The sequence below is a fragment of the Fukomys damarensis genome, unplaced genomic scaffold (genome assembly GCF_012274545.1).
Source record: "Fukomys damarensis isolate Sample0158 unplaced genomic scaffold, DMR_v1.0_HiC HiC_scaffold_37, whole genome shotgun sequence".
NCBI classification, from domain to species: Eukaryota; Metazoa; Chordata; class Mammalia; order Rodentia; family Bathyergidae; genus Fukomys; species Fukomys damarensis.
This window is the reverse complement of record NW_022900949.1, coordinates 10983141-10995844: the sequence shown is the minus strand read 5'-3', so window position 1 is coordinate 10995844 and position 12704 is coordinate 10983141. Positions and strand designations below refer to the sequence as shown.

The 12704-nt window shown below is 57.5% G+C and overlaps 1 protein-coding gene across 2 annotated transcripts; it reads left to right on the top strand.

Moving 5' to 3' along the window:
- Positions 1–393: 393 nt before the first annotated feature.
- Positions 394–12201, top strand: Ptbp1 (polypyrimidine tract binding protein 1). 2 transcript variants are annotated; one of them, XM_010634966.3, is made up of 14 exons: positions 396–525; positions 2152–2182; positions 5320–5395; positions 5755–6074; positions 6155–6325; positions 6402–6512; positions 6582–6756; positions 7078–7155; positions 8085–8233; positions 9265–9298; positions 9705–9797; positions 9879–10095; positions 10587–10664; positions 10750–12201. In XM_010634966.3, the coding sequence occupies exons 1-14, from the start codon at positions 518–520 to the stop codon at positions 10880–10882; spliced, it is 1674 nt and encodes a 557-aa protein (XP_010633268.1). In that variant the 5' UTR covers positions 396–517; the 3' UTR covers positions 10883–12201. The 2 variants fall into 2 exon arrangements, with proteins under 2 accessions (XP_010633269.1, XP_010633268.1); XM_010634967.3 differs by lacking the exon at positions 7078–7155 and having other exon boundaries at positions 394–525.
- The last annotated feature ends 503 nt before the right edge of the window (positions 12202–12704 follow it).

Here is a 12704-nt window from a genome sequence, read left to right as displayed (position 1 = left end):
TTTAAAGATGGCGACACAGCTCCTTTTGCCCTCACGCCGCAGGCGGATGGTCCCTGCCCGCTTGCAAGATGGCGGCAGCCGGAGGGCAAGCATGCGTCTCCACCTGACTCGCCACGTACCCACTCTCAAGATGGCTTCTCCCGCAAAGAGCTTCCCCTGGCAGCGGCTCGCTCATTGGTTTAAACGCCGTCACGTGTCCAAGCGGTTTCGCAACCGCTCCCTAGTTCACAGGCCGTTTCCGCCCTCCGCCATGACGGGTGGCCGCTTCCTCCAATAGGCCCGGGTCCTCTTTCTTGACCCCACCTCAGTAGCGGCCTCCAGGCCATTGGGAAGTTCTGGAGGGGCGTCCATAGAACTTGCTCCGCCCCCAGCCAGGGCTGGAGCCAATGGGTAGCGCGCGCGGGGGACGTGTGCGGGCGTCTCCGCCATCTTGTGAGTCTATAACTCGGAGCCGTTCAGTCGGTTCCTGCTATTCCGGCGCCTCCACTCCTTCCCCCGCGGGTCTGCTCTTTGTGCCATGGACGGGTGAGTTGCCCTGCACTCGCTTCCCACCCCGGGTTCCCGTCCTGCCCAAGCTGCCACCCATCGTTCCTTTCGGCCGCCATTCCCGTCGCCTGGGCCGTTGCGGGCGTTGGGCCTCCTGTCCGCGTGGCGTGTGCGGGACCGTGCTACGCGGGAGCCCCGGGGCGGAGGAGCCGCACCCTCTCCGCGCCCATTTCCTCCCACTCCATCCGGCGCTCTCAAGCCTTTAGCCTCTCAGCCTAGAGATTACACTGCCCCGCACCCCCTCCTGCACTTCCTTGCGCGGTCCCGACTCTAGTCGTTTGATTTGCTACGGCACCGCGCGGCCCTTCCCGCTTCCCGTCCGCTCTACACGCATGCGCCCTTTTCTGCGCGCCCAGATGTCCCCCCCTCCCGCGCTCCCTGTTCGGCGCCGCGCGTGCGCAGTTCTGTAGCGCGTGCGCGTCTCCGCGGGTGCGCGCACCTTTCCCGCCGTGCGGGCTTTTATCGTGGACCCTGCCCGGCCCCAGGCTGGATATTGTGGGGTGGGGATCAAGGATCTGAAGTCGCACAGGATCTGAGCTAGATTTGGTCTTTTCACCTCGCGAGGCGTGCGGGAGCGCGCCGCCCTGGCCTGAAGGGGATGGCCTCGGGGCTGACCGCGTCTAGCTTTCGTGCTCGCGGTCCAGGTGCAGCCTGGCTGGCTGGTATGCGAAACTCCTGAGGGTGCGACTCCGCTGCGCACGAAATCCAAGGCCCCGGAGGTACTCGGCGTTTCTTGTGTTTTCTAGGAGTTTTGTTTTGTTTTTTTTTTTTTTTCAATCTGGAGTCAGCAGCTTAAGCCTGTTGAAACCACATTTTTTGCTTTTGTCTGTTGCGGGCGTGAGGCTCCCTGGGTATCGGAGGCCCATTGCTGTGTACAGTGGCTCAGGCTCTAATGCTGCCCGGCGCCTGAGGTCTCTGCATTGGTTAGGTGCGGGCCGGGCATGGGGAGAGCCCAGCTCCCGGGAAGGGGCCACGGCCAGCCGCTGACTAAGGCTCCTTCCCGAGCAGACGTCCGTGAGTCACTTAAGGGCCTTGCCAGCGGTGACTGCCACGTTGAGGCCCCTGGCGGGTTTAGTTGTTGGTTAGGATCTAGTGGAGGTACTGCGCTGGGACTCCTGGTAGTCCTGATCCCTTCTTGCCTTCCCCAGGAGGGGAGAAAGTCCAGTCCTGTGCAGCCAGGGTTGATTAGTAACTTGGATTGTATCCTGGCTCGTCTGCTCCTTGTTAATTTTAACCACCTAACAGTCGCCAGTCTCCTAGCGGAGCTCTGACCTCAGGGTCTCTGCTCTTGGTCTGCTTCTCGGCCTTTCCAGGGCACTTCCAGTTTTACAGAAAGCACACAAGGGCCCTTGAGGTTTAACAGCGGAGACCCCGCTCTTGAAGGGGGGTGACTTGTGTTTGGATCTCCTAAGCTTCCAGAGGCGGGGCCTAGGGTCCTGCTGGGAGGGAGGGGTGCTGAAGGACAATGGTGGCCCCTTTTCAAGTTGAGATTAAATGGGTGGCTCATTTCCCTGTCCTTCTGAGCTTCCCTAGGCCCCAGGCTGGGCTCCCGCCTGCCACCTTCAGAGCACACCTTGCTGACTGTTTTCTCATTTCTCTCCGCAGCATCGTCCCAGACATAGCAGTTGGTACAAAGGTAGGCACTCCATTTTCACTTTGCTTGTTTTTACATTGCATGCTGTCTGCTCTTGCACGGATCCCTGGGCCAGTTTTCTCTGCTGGCTTAAGGTGGACAGTGACATTGTTTTCTGAAGCACCTCTCAGGCTTACAGTCTGGATTGAGGTGGTTGGGTTTGCCCACCAGGAGTTCTTCCAGAACATGTGTGAACCCTGTCCGGATGGCTAGGTTCCCGCCCATGTGTGAAGTTGGAATGGGCTGGGTTTGCTGGCTCCCCCTACATGCAGGTTCCTCTGTGCAGGGTGCTTTCCGCGCCTTTGCTCAGCAGTAGTGCTCTGGTGGCCCTGGGACCTCACATCTGTAATCTGTATGCCTGACATTCAGACAAGCCTCAAAAAAGAGCTGGGCTTGGTGGTGGTGGCACATGCCTGTAATGTCAGGCTGAGGCAGGAGGGTCACTGTGAGTTCCAACCTGGGCTACATAGTGAAACTCTCAAAAAAACAAAACAAAACAAAAAAAAGCCCTCCCTAGAAGAAGCTGGGCTGTTGTGGGCACTGTGGTGGGGACGTACTGGGATCCTGGGCATTAGGTTGGTCTCATGAAGTATGCCTTGATGCAAAATACTTCAGAAGAGCTGTCTGTTTTCAGGTAGTGGCATGTTTTTGAGGGACAGTTGTCTCCTCAGCACTGGGAGGAATGGTTTTTCCCTTTTTTGAAGTGGGGTCTCAGTGCCACCCTGGCTGGTCCTGAGCTGATTGGCTCAGCTTCCAGAGTAACTGGGATAGTGGACTTATCACCACCTTGCCTGGCAGCTGCGAGACCGGAGTACCAGGTCTAGACTGTCTCCCCAAAGAAGGCCCTGTTGGGTCTGGTGAAGGCCTGCGTGGGTCGAGGACTGGCCTCCCTGCTTGGTTGTAACTGGTGTGATGGGTGGGGGCATCTTGTTCCTTGTGTACTGTGGTGCCCCGCCTGGACATCCTGAGCTGCAGCCAGCTGGTTTCTGGTGAGTCTGGTCATTCCCAGACCAGGTTTCAGTTTTTCTCCTATGGGCTGTTGTCTGAGTGAGGCCTGCAGATCTTCCTGTAGATAAAACCTGTTTGTTCAGTGATGGGAGGAGGGAGTGGGACTTTCATCCGAAGCCTGGGCAGAGGCACTTGTCTGGGGCTTCTGTGGGGCCTGCCACTTTTCAGCCTGATTCCCCCAGGGCTGGCCTCCCTCTGCTCCCCCCACCTGTTCTGCACCTCAGGCTGAGGGGACTGCTTCTGTGGGAGGGAAATGTGTGGAAGGCTGAGGCTCCTCCTTTAATGCTGTGTCATTTGGAGCTCAGGAGACCCCTCTTTCGGTGTAGGGCAAGGCCTGACCCTGGCCACTGCTGTGCTGGACATCTGCTTGGGATGCTGCTCAGCAGACTGGGCCTGTGGCTGAGTGGGCATGGGGCTGCCTGCAGACGGGCTTGGGTATGCTGGCCTTGGCCTTGCCCAGGGGTTGTCACTTAGGGCTCTGGGCAGGTGGCCAAGAGCTCACTGCCAGGAAGTGTGGCCTCGCCTACGCTGCGCCCAGGTGGAAGCCCAGAGGCCCCTTTAAGCTTAGTCTGGCAGCACATGGGGACTGCATGGGTGACTGTACCCTGTCCAGTTGGGGGAGGACCAGCCTTGGTTTCCCCAGCCTTATAGTCTGGGGGGAGGAGGTCGTGCAGGAAATGACTTTCTATGCCTGAGAAAAGGTGACAAGGTTCTAGGGTGAGGTTTTGTATCCCAGGCATACCTACTGGAGGTGGGCAGCCTGTGTTTCCTGGTTTGTACCTAGCTTCCCCCATCTGGCCCTGGTTTCTAGGGGCAGGCACAGCTGAGTTGTGGACCCTTGGGCATCTGGGTCTGCTCATGAAGAGGGCTGACTGAAGCCATCTGTACAGAGATCAGTCTTAAGCAGGTCTCGAGCTTCTCAGCCTTGTGCTGGGCAGACTGGGATCCAGGTCTTCTACTGTGCTGAGGTCGGGCTGCATGTTCCTGACCCTTTACCCACACAGGCTGTCGAGTGCCTCCTTGGTTTCTTTATTGTTTTGTTTTGTTTTGAGACAAGGTCTCACGTATTTTAGGCTGGCCTTGGACTCACTATGTAACCCAGGCTGGCCTAGAACTTGTGGCAATCCATCCTGCCTCAGCCTCCCCTGTGCTGGGACAAGTGCGCCACCCTCTGGCACATTGTTTTCTTCCCTGTCTTCAGACCTGGGTGGTCCGTGACTTGCAAGTCTCGTTTCAGTTGCCTGTTCAAAAAGGGCAAAGGTCAGAGTTTTAGCTCAGTGGCACTACGCCTGCCTGCATGCACAAGGTCCTGAGTTTGATCCCTGGTACTGGAACAAAAAACAAAAAGGGAGAGGATGAGATGTCTTTGAAGGTGTCCTTGGGAAGGATAGGTGGTCAGAAAGGCAGCGGGAGAGGTAAGGACAAGGCTGCGTTCCTGTTGCTGCCACTGCTCTTGGCCTCCCCTCCTAGTGGCTAGAGGGGGAGTCTGCTGCCCCAGCAGTCCCCTCCCAGTTAAGCACAAGGGGATAGTGGACACTTGTGGGGTGGCAGGTCAAGGTCCTAGGCTCGAGTGCTTGTCTCCTGGGTGACCATGGGCTGTCCCAGCATCTCCAGTTTCATGGAGGGGGGTGTCTGCCTTCTGAAACCCAGGTTCCCACTCCTGATGTAATTCTGGAGAAGAGGTTGAGTTAAATTAAATGAACTGGGGAGCCAGACCTTGCCCGCTGCATAAAGGTGTAGTGTTTGGTTGGGAAAGTGAGCCAAGGCCCAAGGGTCAGGTTTCCTCAGGCAGCTGGGATATAGGACAGGTTTCTGGGCTGCAGTGTGGCAGGGGCTTTGCCTCAAAGCTGGTGCCAGAGCAGACAGTGCCCTGGCCTGTGGCAGCAGGGGCACAACTGTGTGCCCTTGTGGGTGGTGCATGGGGGTCTCCACGTGGCTGCTGGCATGGACCCCAGTCGCAGAGTTGGTCTAGGGGTTGTGCAGAGCCTGGGGCTCCTGCAGGTGGCAGGAGCAGGAATGGAGTCTAGGGTGAGCTTCTGAGGCCTTGTATGGGGACCGATGGGGTGGATGAGGAAGGGAGTTATCTCTGGCCTTGATGGCCAGTACAGGGCAGTATCACTCTTCTCTTCCAGCGGGGATCTGACGAGCTCTTTTCTACGTGTGTAACCAACGGGCCCTTTATCATGAGCAGCAACTCGGCCTCCACAGGTAACCTGGTGTCCCAGCCGGGCTTGTCTCACAAAGCCCGTGGGTGTCCCCTTCCTGATTAAGATGTATGCTATGCTGGGCTTCCTCCAGAGCTTGACTTTGCATCCTCCCCACCTCAAACTTCCTGGGCCTTTGTGGTCGTTGCTGGAGCCCGAGCAGTTTATGCCTGGGAATTCTAGGACTCAGACGTGCACAAGGAGAATGTAGTAGGTTTTTATAAAGCAGTGGTCCTGGCTGGCTTGATCTCAGGCCCCTGGGTTTGATCCCAAGTGGTTTCCTGGGAAGCAGGACAGGAGAGAGACTTGGCCTGTAAGAGAGTGCCGACTTCGCCGACTGAGAGCCCACCTGCCCTTTTTCAGCAAACGGAAACGATAGCAAGAAGTTCAAAGGCGACAGCAGGAGTGCCGGCGTGCCCTCCAGAGTGATCCACATCCGCAAGCTGCCTAGTGACGTCACCGAAGGCGAGGTGATCTCCCTGGGGCTGCCCTTCGGGAAGGTCACCAATCTCCTGATGCTGAAGGGAAAGAACCAGGCTTTCATCGAGATGAACACGGAGGAGGCAGCCAACACCATGGTGAACTACTATACCTCTGTGACGCCGGTACTGCGGGGCCAGCCCATCTACATCCAGTTCTCCAACCACAAAGAGCTCAAGACTGACAGCTCCCCAAACCAGGCGGTGCGTGCCCAGGAAGGCGGGCAACAGGGGCGCGGGTGGGCCAGGCTGAGCCCCTGGGGCTCATGGTGGTGTCTCCACAGCGGGCCCAGGCAGCACTGCAGGCTGTGAACTCGGTGCAGTCAGGGAACCTGGCCCTGGCTGCTTCCGCGGCTGCTGTGGATGCGGGGATGGCAATGGCCGGGCAAAGCCCCGTGCTCAGGATTATTGTGGAGAACCTCTTTTACCCTGTGACCCTGGATGTGCTGCACCAGGTGAGGCCGTGGGCGGCGCAGGGGCGGGATGGGTGGTTGTCAGGACCTCGCGCTCACAACATCCCGGGCTTTGCAGATCTTTTCCAAGTTTGGCACCGTCCTGAAGATCATCACCTTCACAAAGAACAGTCAGTTCCAGGCACTGCTCCAGTATGCTGACCCTGTGAGCGCCCAGCACGCTAAGCTGGTGAGTGGGGCCCTGGGAGATGTCTGCCCTGGCTGCGCCCCACTGTGGCTGACCTTCCTCTCTGTGCAGTCACTGGACGGGCAGAACATCTACAATGCCTGCTGCACCCTGCGCATCGACTTCTCCAAGCTCACCAGCCTCAACGTCAAGTACAACAATGACAAAAGCCGTGACTATACGCGCCCGGACCTGCCCTCTGGGGACAGCCAGCCCTCGCTGGACCAGACCATGGCCGCAGCCTTCGGTAAGATGTTGTCCTGGCGTGGCACTCTGTGTGCGGAAAGCTCCAGAAAGGGTGGCCCTCTGGGCTTCAGAGTCCCGGGGCCGGGAGGGGAGAGATGGCTAGTTAGTCAGTGCCCTCAGGCCCGCAGCCCTGTCCCAGGGAGATGGCCCTGCCCCTTGCACGCCAGCACCGGCCAGTCAGGGCACCCGCACCCAGTCGTCCAGCCCTCAGCAGCGGACCATGCCCGGGTCGCCCTGCAGAGGGCACGGGGCCAGTCCGGCGGCACAGCTCTGGCTTGGTGGAGGTGGTGGGTGCGATGGTTAGTGTCTCGTTTATTTCTAGGTGCACCTGGTATAATCTCAGCCTCTCCGTATGCAGGAGCTGGTTTCCCTCCCACCTTTGCCATTCCTCAAGCCGCAGGTACTCAACACTTGACCTCGACCCCAGCGCCTGCATGCCCACACCACCTCTCTCCACACAGCCACGCTTCTACGGGCGGCTGGCGCGGTCCCTTGGGCACTGTGTGTGCCGAGCCACGGGGCCCCTTCCTGGGAGAGGGGAAGGGAGCCTCAGGGGCAGCTGTGCCCACACAGGGCTTGGACAGGGCAGGCGGTAGACAGGGCAGGGCTGTGAGCCCGAATGTCGGGCACTGGTGTTGGCGAGGGCCGCTAACCGCGCAGTCTTTGGTCTGGTTCCCTTCAAGCACCGGGGCGAGGACGAGGACGCAGTGTGTGGAGGGATGGATGTGTCCCTCGTAGATTGAATTGAGTGGCCTGGTAAGCAAGTGGCCGCTGAGGCTGAGGAGCATGCGCCGGCGACAGCACCGGCACTGTGTGCAGCGCCTCGTGTCCTGTGGCAGGCCCTGCTTGCAGAGGGCCCGTGTCTGCATTGGCACATGGAGCTTTTGTGCTGTTTGGCGCATGTAGGTGGGCCCATACCTGGCGCCTTTGGGTGCTGTGAGGAGACGGGTGTGGTGCACTGGCCAAGCACCTACCTGTGAGACTGCCTGGGTCCTGAGAGGCTGAGGAGCCTCGTGTACGGCCGGAGGTCCTGTGGCAGGCCCTGCTTGCAGAGGGCCCGTGTCTGCATTGGCACATGGAGCTTTTGTGCTGTTTGGCGCATGTAGGTGGGCCCATACCTGGCGCCTTTGGGTGCTGTGAGGAGACGGGTGTGGTGCACTGGCCAAGCACCTACCTGTGAGACTGCCTGGGTCCTGAGAGGCTGAGGAGCCTCGTGTACGGCCGGAGCGGGCCACTGCCCTCTGTGGCCCTGTGTGCATGACGGGTGTCCGCGCCGTCGCGTTGGTGGGGTCACACTATTTGCTCACTCCTGACCACCCTTCCTTCCAGGCTTGTCCGTTCCCAACGTGCACGGAGCGCTGGCGCCCCTGGCCATTCCCTCAGCGGCTGCAGCCGCGGCTGCAGCGGGCCGCATCGGCATCCCAGGCCTGGCAGGGGCTGGGAACTCTGTCCTGCTGGTCAGCAACCTCAACCCTGAGGTATGTGGGTCCCGGGGCCGTGCGGGGTGAGCAGGGCCAGTGTGGGTCTCAGTGGTGCCACCCAGCAGGAGGGGCCCGGGTCTCCCAGGGTCTGAAGACCCAACAGCTGCGCCTGTACGCTGATGGTCTGCTCTGTGTCGAGACTGGCTCACGCTCGCCTCTTTCCCAAGATGCTCTGAGTTTCCTGTTTCCCTACTCCTGTATTTCAATTCCATAACGTTCAGAGTGGAGACGCTTTGGTACTTAGAGCAGTCTAGATGAACTGGGGGAGCCCCTCGGGGTGTTGGAGGTCAGGCCTAGACACAGGTGTCTCACGTAAGCGTGACTGTGTGTTTGTCAGGACTGTGTGCTCTGGAGAGCTCTGATGAGGGTAAGGCTGGAATTCTTCCCTCCAAATGGGACTGGCGCTGGATCAGTGGAGGTTCCTGCTGTGCCTGCTGTTCCTGCCTGCAGCTTTCCTGGGCTGGGGCAGGCAGCCTGAGTCTCAGCCTCGCCGAGCTAAGTCACGCAGGAGCCATGAACTAACTGCTCGCTGCCACAAGGCCGTGGCGCAGTGGTGGGCCAGTCCCCTGCGCCATGTGAGCCGCACTCCTGCTAGCCATGTGTCCACGAGGTAGAGCTGTTAACTTGCGTGTGTGTGTGGAGTGTGACTGGAACACTGCCTTGTTTCCTTATGTATTTACTGACCTGTGTTTTTTGCTACTTTTTTTTCTTTTCTCCCCTTCCCCTTTCCCAATTTTTTTTCTTGCCCTGATCCGGAATTTCTTTGCCAACTGACTGCACGGTTCTTCTGCTTCCTGTTGTTGCTTGAAACAAACAAAACATAAATAAATAAAAACAAAAATTCCCCCTCAAACCCTGCTCTCCGGAAACCAACCTGCCCTTGAAATTAACATCCTGACAACTTCATCGTCCATCAACCGCTGCACGCCTGCGGGACTGTCTTCCTCGGGGTGGACGATGGCACCTCGTCCCCCCGACCTCTCCCTCTCCCCTGTCCCTCCGCTGCCTTGCTCTGCTGTCCTCTAAAGAGAGTCACACCCCAAAGCCTCTTTATTCTTTTCGGTATGTTATTCACACTTTTATTACCTTGTTTTCGTTTAATTGAGATTATTTTTACGCCCTGAGATGTACTATGAGTTTGGAGTTTGGCATTCGGCCTCGTTATGTGGTTTGCTTCCGGTTTGCGGACTTTACACCTGGCCGTAGATTCGCATGGTTTTACCACCCTGCATGCTGCTCCGAGAGTTCAGCGTGTCAGTAGCATGCGAGCGTGGTCGCTCTCGACAGTCTCCCTGCCTTGGGCTTTTGACTGCTGATTTAGTGGCTCTAGTCATGGCCTGGGCTGCTAGACGCCCGGCGGCAGAATAAGCAAACCTGGTCAGGCTGAGTGGAGCCTTGGGGGGTTCCAGGGGTGGGAGTTAGTCAGGGACCACACCACTCAGTCCCTGTCCCTGCTGGGCTTTTGAAGGCGTTTACGGTGATGTGCAGCGGGTGAAGATCTTGTTCAACAAGAAGGAGAACGCACTGGTGCAGATGGCGGATGGGAGCCAGGCTCAGCTGGGTAAGGGCCTGGCCAAGGGGGTGGGGTGGGTGGGGCTGTCTGTGCCTACCGGGCCCTTGGTGACCTGATCGCCTTCTGCAGCCATGAGTCACCTGAACGGGCACAAGCTGCATGGGAAGCCAATCCGCATCACACTGTCCAAGCACCAGAATGTGCAGTTGCCCAGGGAGGGCCAGGAGGACCAGGGCCTCACCAAGGACTATGGCAATTCGCCCCTGCATCGCTTCAAGAAGCCTGGCTCTAAGAACTTCCAAAACATCTTTCCGCCCTCCGCCACACTGCACCTCTCCAACATCCCGTGAGTGCTCACCAGAGCTGACACGGTGCCCCTCTGGTGGCAGGGTTTTGGGTGCAGGCAGGTGCTCACCGCCCCTAGCCTTTTTGTAAAATTTGATGTGGTCTTAACTACGTTACTGACTTGCTCAGGTTGGGGTCAAACCTGTGTGTGCAGGATGACAGGTTTGTGCCACCATGCTGGCCTGTGGTACCTTTTCAAGAGTACGGTGGATGTCCGGTGCAGAGGCTCTTGAGTTTTCTCAAGGTCATTTCAGAGCCAGGCAAGGTGGCTCACCTGTAATTCCAGCACTCAGGAGGTTGAGGTGTCACTGATTGTGAAGCCAGCCTGGGCTACATTGTGAGGCCCTGTCTCAAAAAAAAAAGAAAAAATCAAGGCCACTTGAGGTCACTGCACATTTCTTGGCCCCAAAGAGCCGTTATGCCTTCATGGTCCTGGGAGCTGTGGTCTGCAGTGGTGGTCCTGCCAGGTCACAAGCCTGTCTCTCTCCGTAGGCCCTCAATATCCGAGGAAGATCTCAAGAGCCTCTTCTCCAGCAACGGGGGTGTAGTGAAGGGCTTCAAGTTCTTCCAGTGAGTACCTAGGAGCCACCCTCTCTGCCTGTGACCCTCCCCCACCCTCCGACCTGCCCTGCCCTCTGACCCCTCCATCTTGCAGGAAAGACCGCAAGATGGCGCTGATCCAGATGGGCTCAGTGGAAGAGGCCGTGCAGGCCCTCATCGACCTGCATAACCATGACCTGGGCGAGAACCACCACCTGCGGGTGTCCTTCTCCAAGTCCACTATCTAGGGTGGGCCTGTGGCCGGGCGCCCTGGCGCCAACTTCCGTCATTCCAGAAAAAAGCCACTTTAAAAAGCAGCTGAAGTGACCTTAACAGACCAGAGATTTTATTTTTTTAAAGAGAAATCAGTTTACCTGTTTTTAAAAAAATTAAATCTAGTTCACCTTGTTGACCTTGCGGTGACGGTGACAGCTCAGGCTCCCAGGGGCTGTGGCAGGGGTCATCCCTACCCCCAGCCTGGGTGGGCCCGTGGGAGGGTACCCAGGCCACAGTCGGCTTTCTTGTGCCTTAACCTGCCTGCCTCATGGCCATACCACCCCCAGGCAAAGTGGGTCCTGGCTGGGCAAACACCAAGCAGCCTACTGCTCCCTCCCACCGGATCATGTGCCCAGCGCTGGGCAGGAGCCTGTTGGCCAGGGCCGGCTGACCACCCCCTTCCCTACTCAATCAGTGATGGATCAAGTGATTCTCCCAGCCCCTGGGTGCCGTCCTGCCCCCGCCAGGCCCAGAGGGCACTGACCTCTGCTTCAGCTTCGGAGCCCTTGTAATCTCCGTATCATACCTGATGTGGCTGCAAATGCTGTGCCTAGCAATATCCAGTTGACCAAATATTCTAATCTTTTTTCATTTATATGCAATAGTTTTAAGTAACTTTTTATAGCAAGATGATACAATGGTATGAGTGTAATCCAAGCTTCTCGTATTACTTTGTATGCTGTACTTTTTATTTTATTCCTTATAATTAATGAAGTCACAGGCAGGATCCGGTCTCCGGAGCTGGGGACCCCGGGCGCTCAGGAACCTGAGGCCAGGAGCCAGGTCTCCTTGCAGGGCTTGGGCTGGTGCCCACCCACCTTCCTCCACCTGCCGTTGCCTTACCAGCTCCACTTGCAATCTGCCTGGACAAACAGCAAAGGCTGTTTCAGGGTGTTTCATTTTTCTTCAAATTTTGGACCAAAGTTTTATTTCTGTTGCTTGTCTGCCTCTGATGCTGGGGCCCAGGCGGTGGGACCAGCGTCCAGCCCACTGCACTCTCCACCACCCTCTGGGCCGCCCAGCAGCAGGCAGGGGTCTCCTTGGATCCTGAGTCCATAATGGAGTGTAACAAGGGTGTAAATATTTGTGTTTTTTTTTTTTTTTTTTTTTTGTATACCTGTTGTCAGACACGGAGGCAGCACATCGCAGTTTTTTATGGTGACAGATGTATATTTTGATAACGGCGGTTACAGGCTCAGTGTTGCACACAGCAAGCCTTGGCCACACATTCCATTTGCCCGTCCCGATGGCTTGTAACGGGAAGAACTGATTAAAACCGTTTTATAACAAACTCCAGCCTTTTCTGTAGACCTTTCTTGCTGTTCACATTGTAGAAGGCAGTCAGCCAGTCTGTACCTGGACTTTGAATAAATTTCTATGTCCTGTGCTTCTGATTTCCCTCTTTATTGGGCCTGTCAGTCTTTTCTGCTGATTTCCTTTCTGTGAGCTCAGCCCACTTAACCATTTCTCGACCTGGAGGCCTGGGGGTTCCCCTTGTCCCCACCTCCCCCACCTGTCCTGTGGCTAGAGGGCCTAAATGGATGAGGCTCACCCCCACCATGTAGAGACGGGGTGGTGCTCCAGTGATGGGGTGGTTGGCGGGGGTCCCCACAAATGATCCAGGACTTCGGGGTCAAGAAATGGCCTCTTTATTGATCCTAAGTCGGCCGGGATAGGTCCCTTCCCACCCACCTCTTGGCCCACGCTCAGTCTGGGAAGCGTCGGGCCTGCATCCTGCGGTAATAGCTTTCAGCCTCCGCCTCGCCAGCCTCACCTGCCACGCCTGCTGGGCGT

Bases quoted from the DNA above. Each gene is read 5' to 3' on its own strand.
- Ptbp1 (XM_010634966.3), top strand. The intron at 6,513-6,581 runs GTGAGTGGGGCC...CTCTCTGTGCAG, and splicing joins GCGCCCAGCACGCTAAGCTG to TCACTGGACGGGCAGAACAT. The intron at 7,156-8,084 runs GTACTCAACACT...CCTTCCTTCCAG, and splicing joins TGCCATTCCTCAAGCCGCAG to GCTTGTCCGTTCCCAACGTG.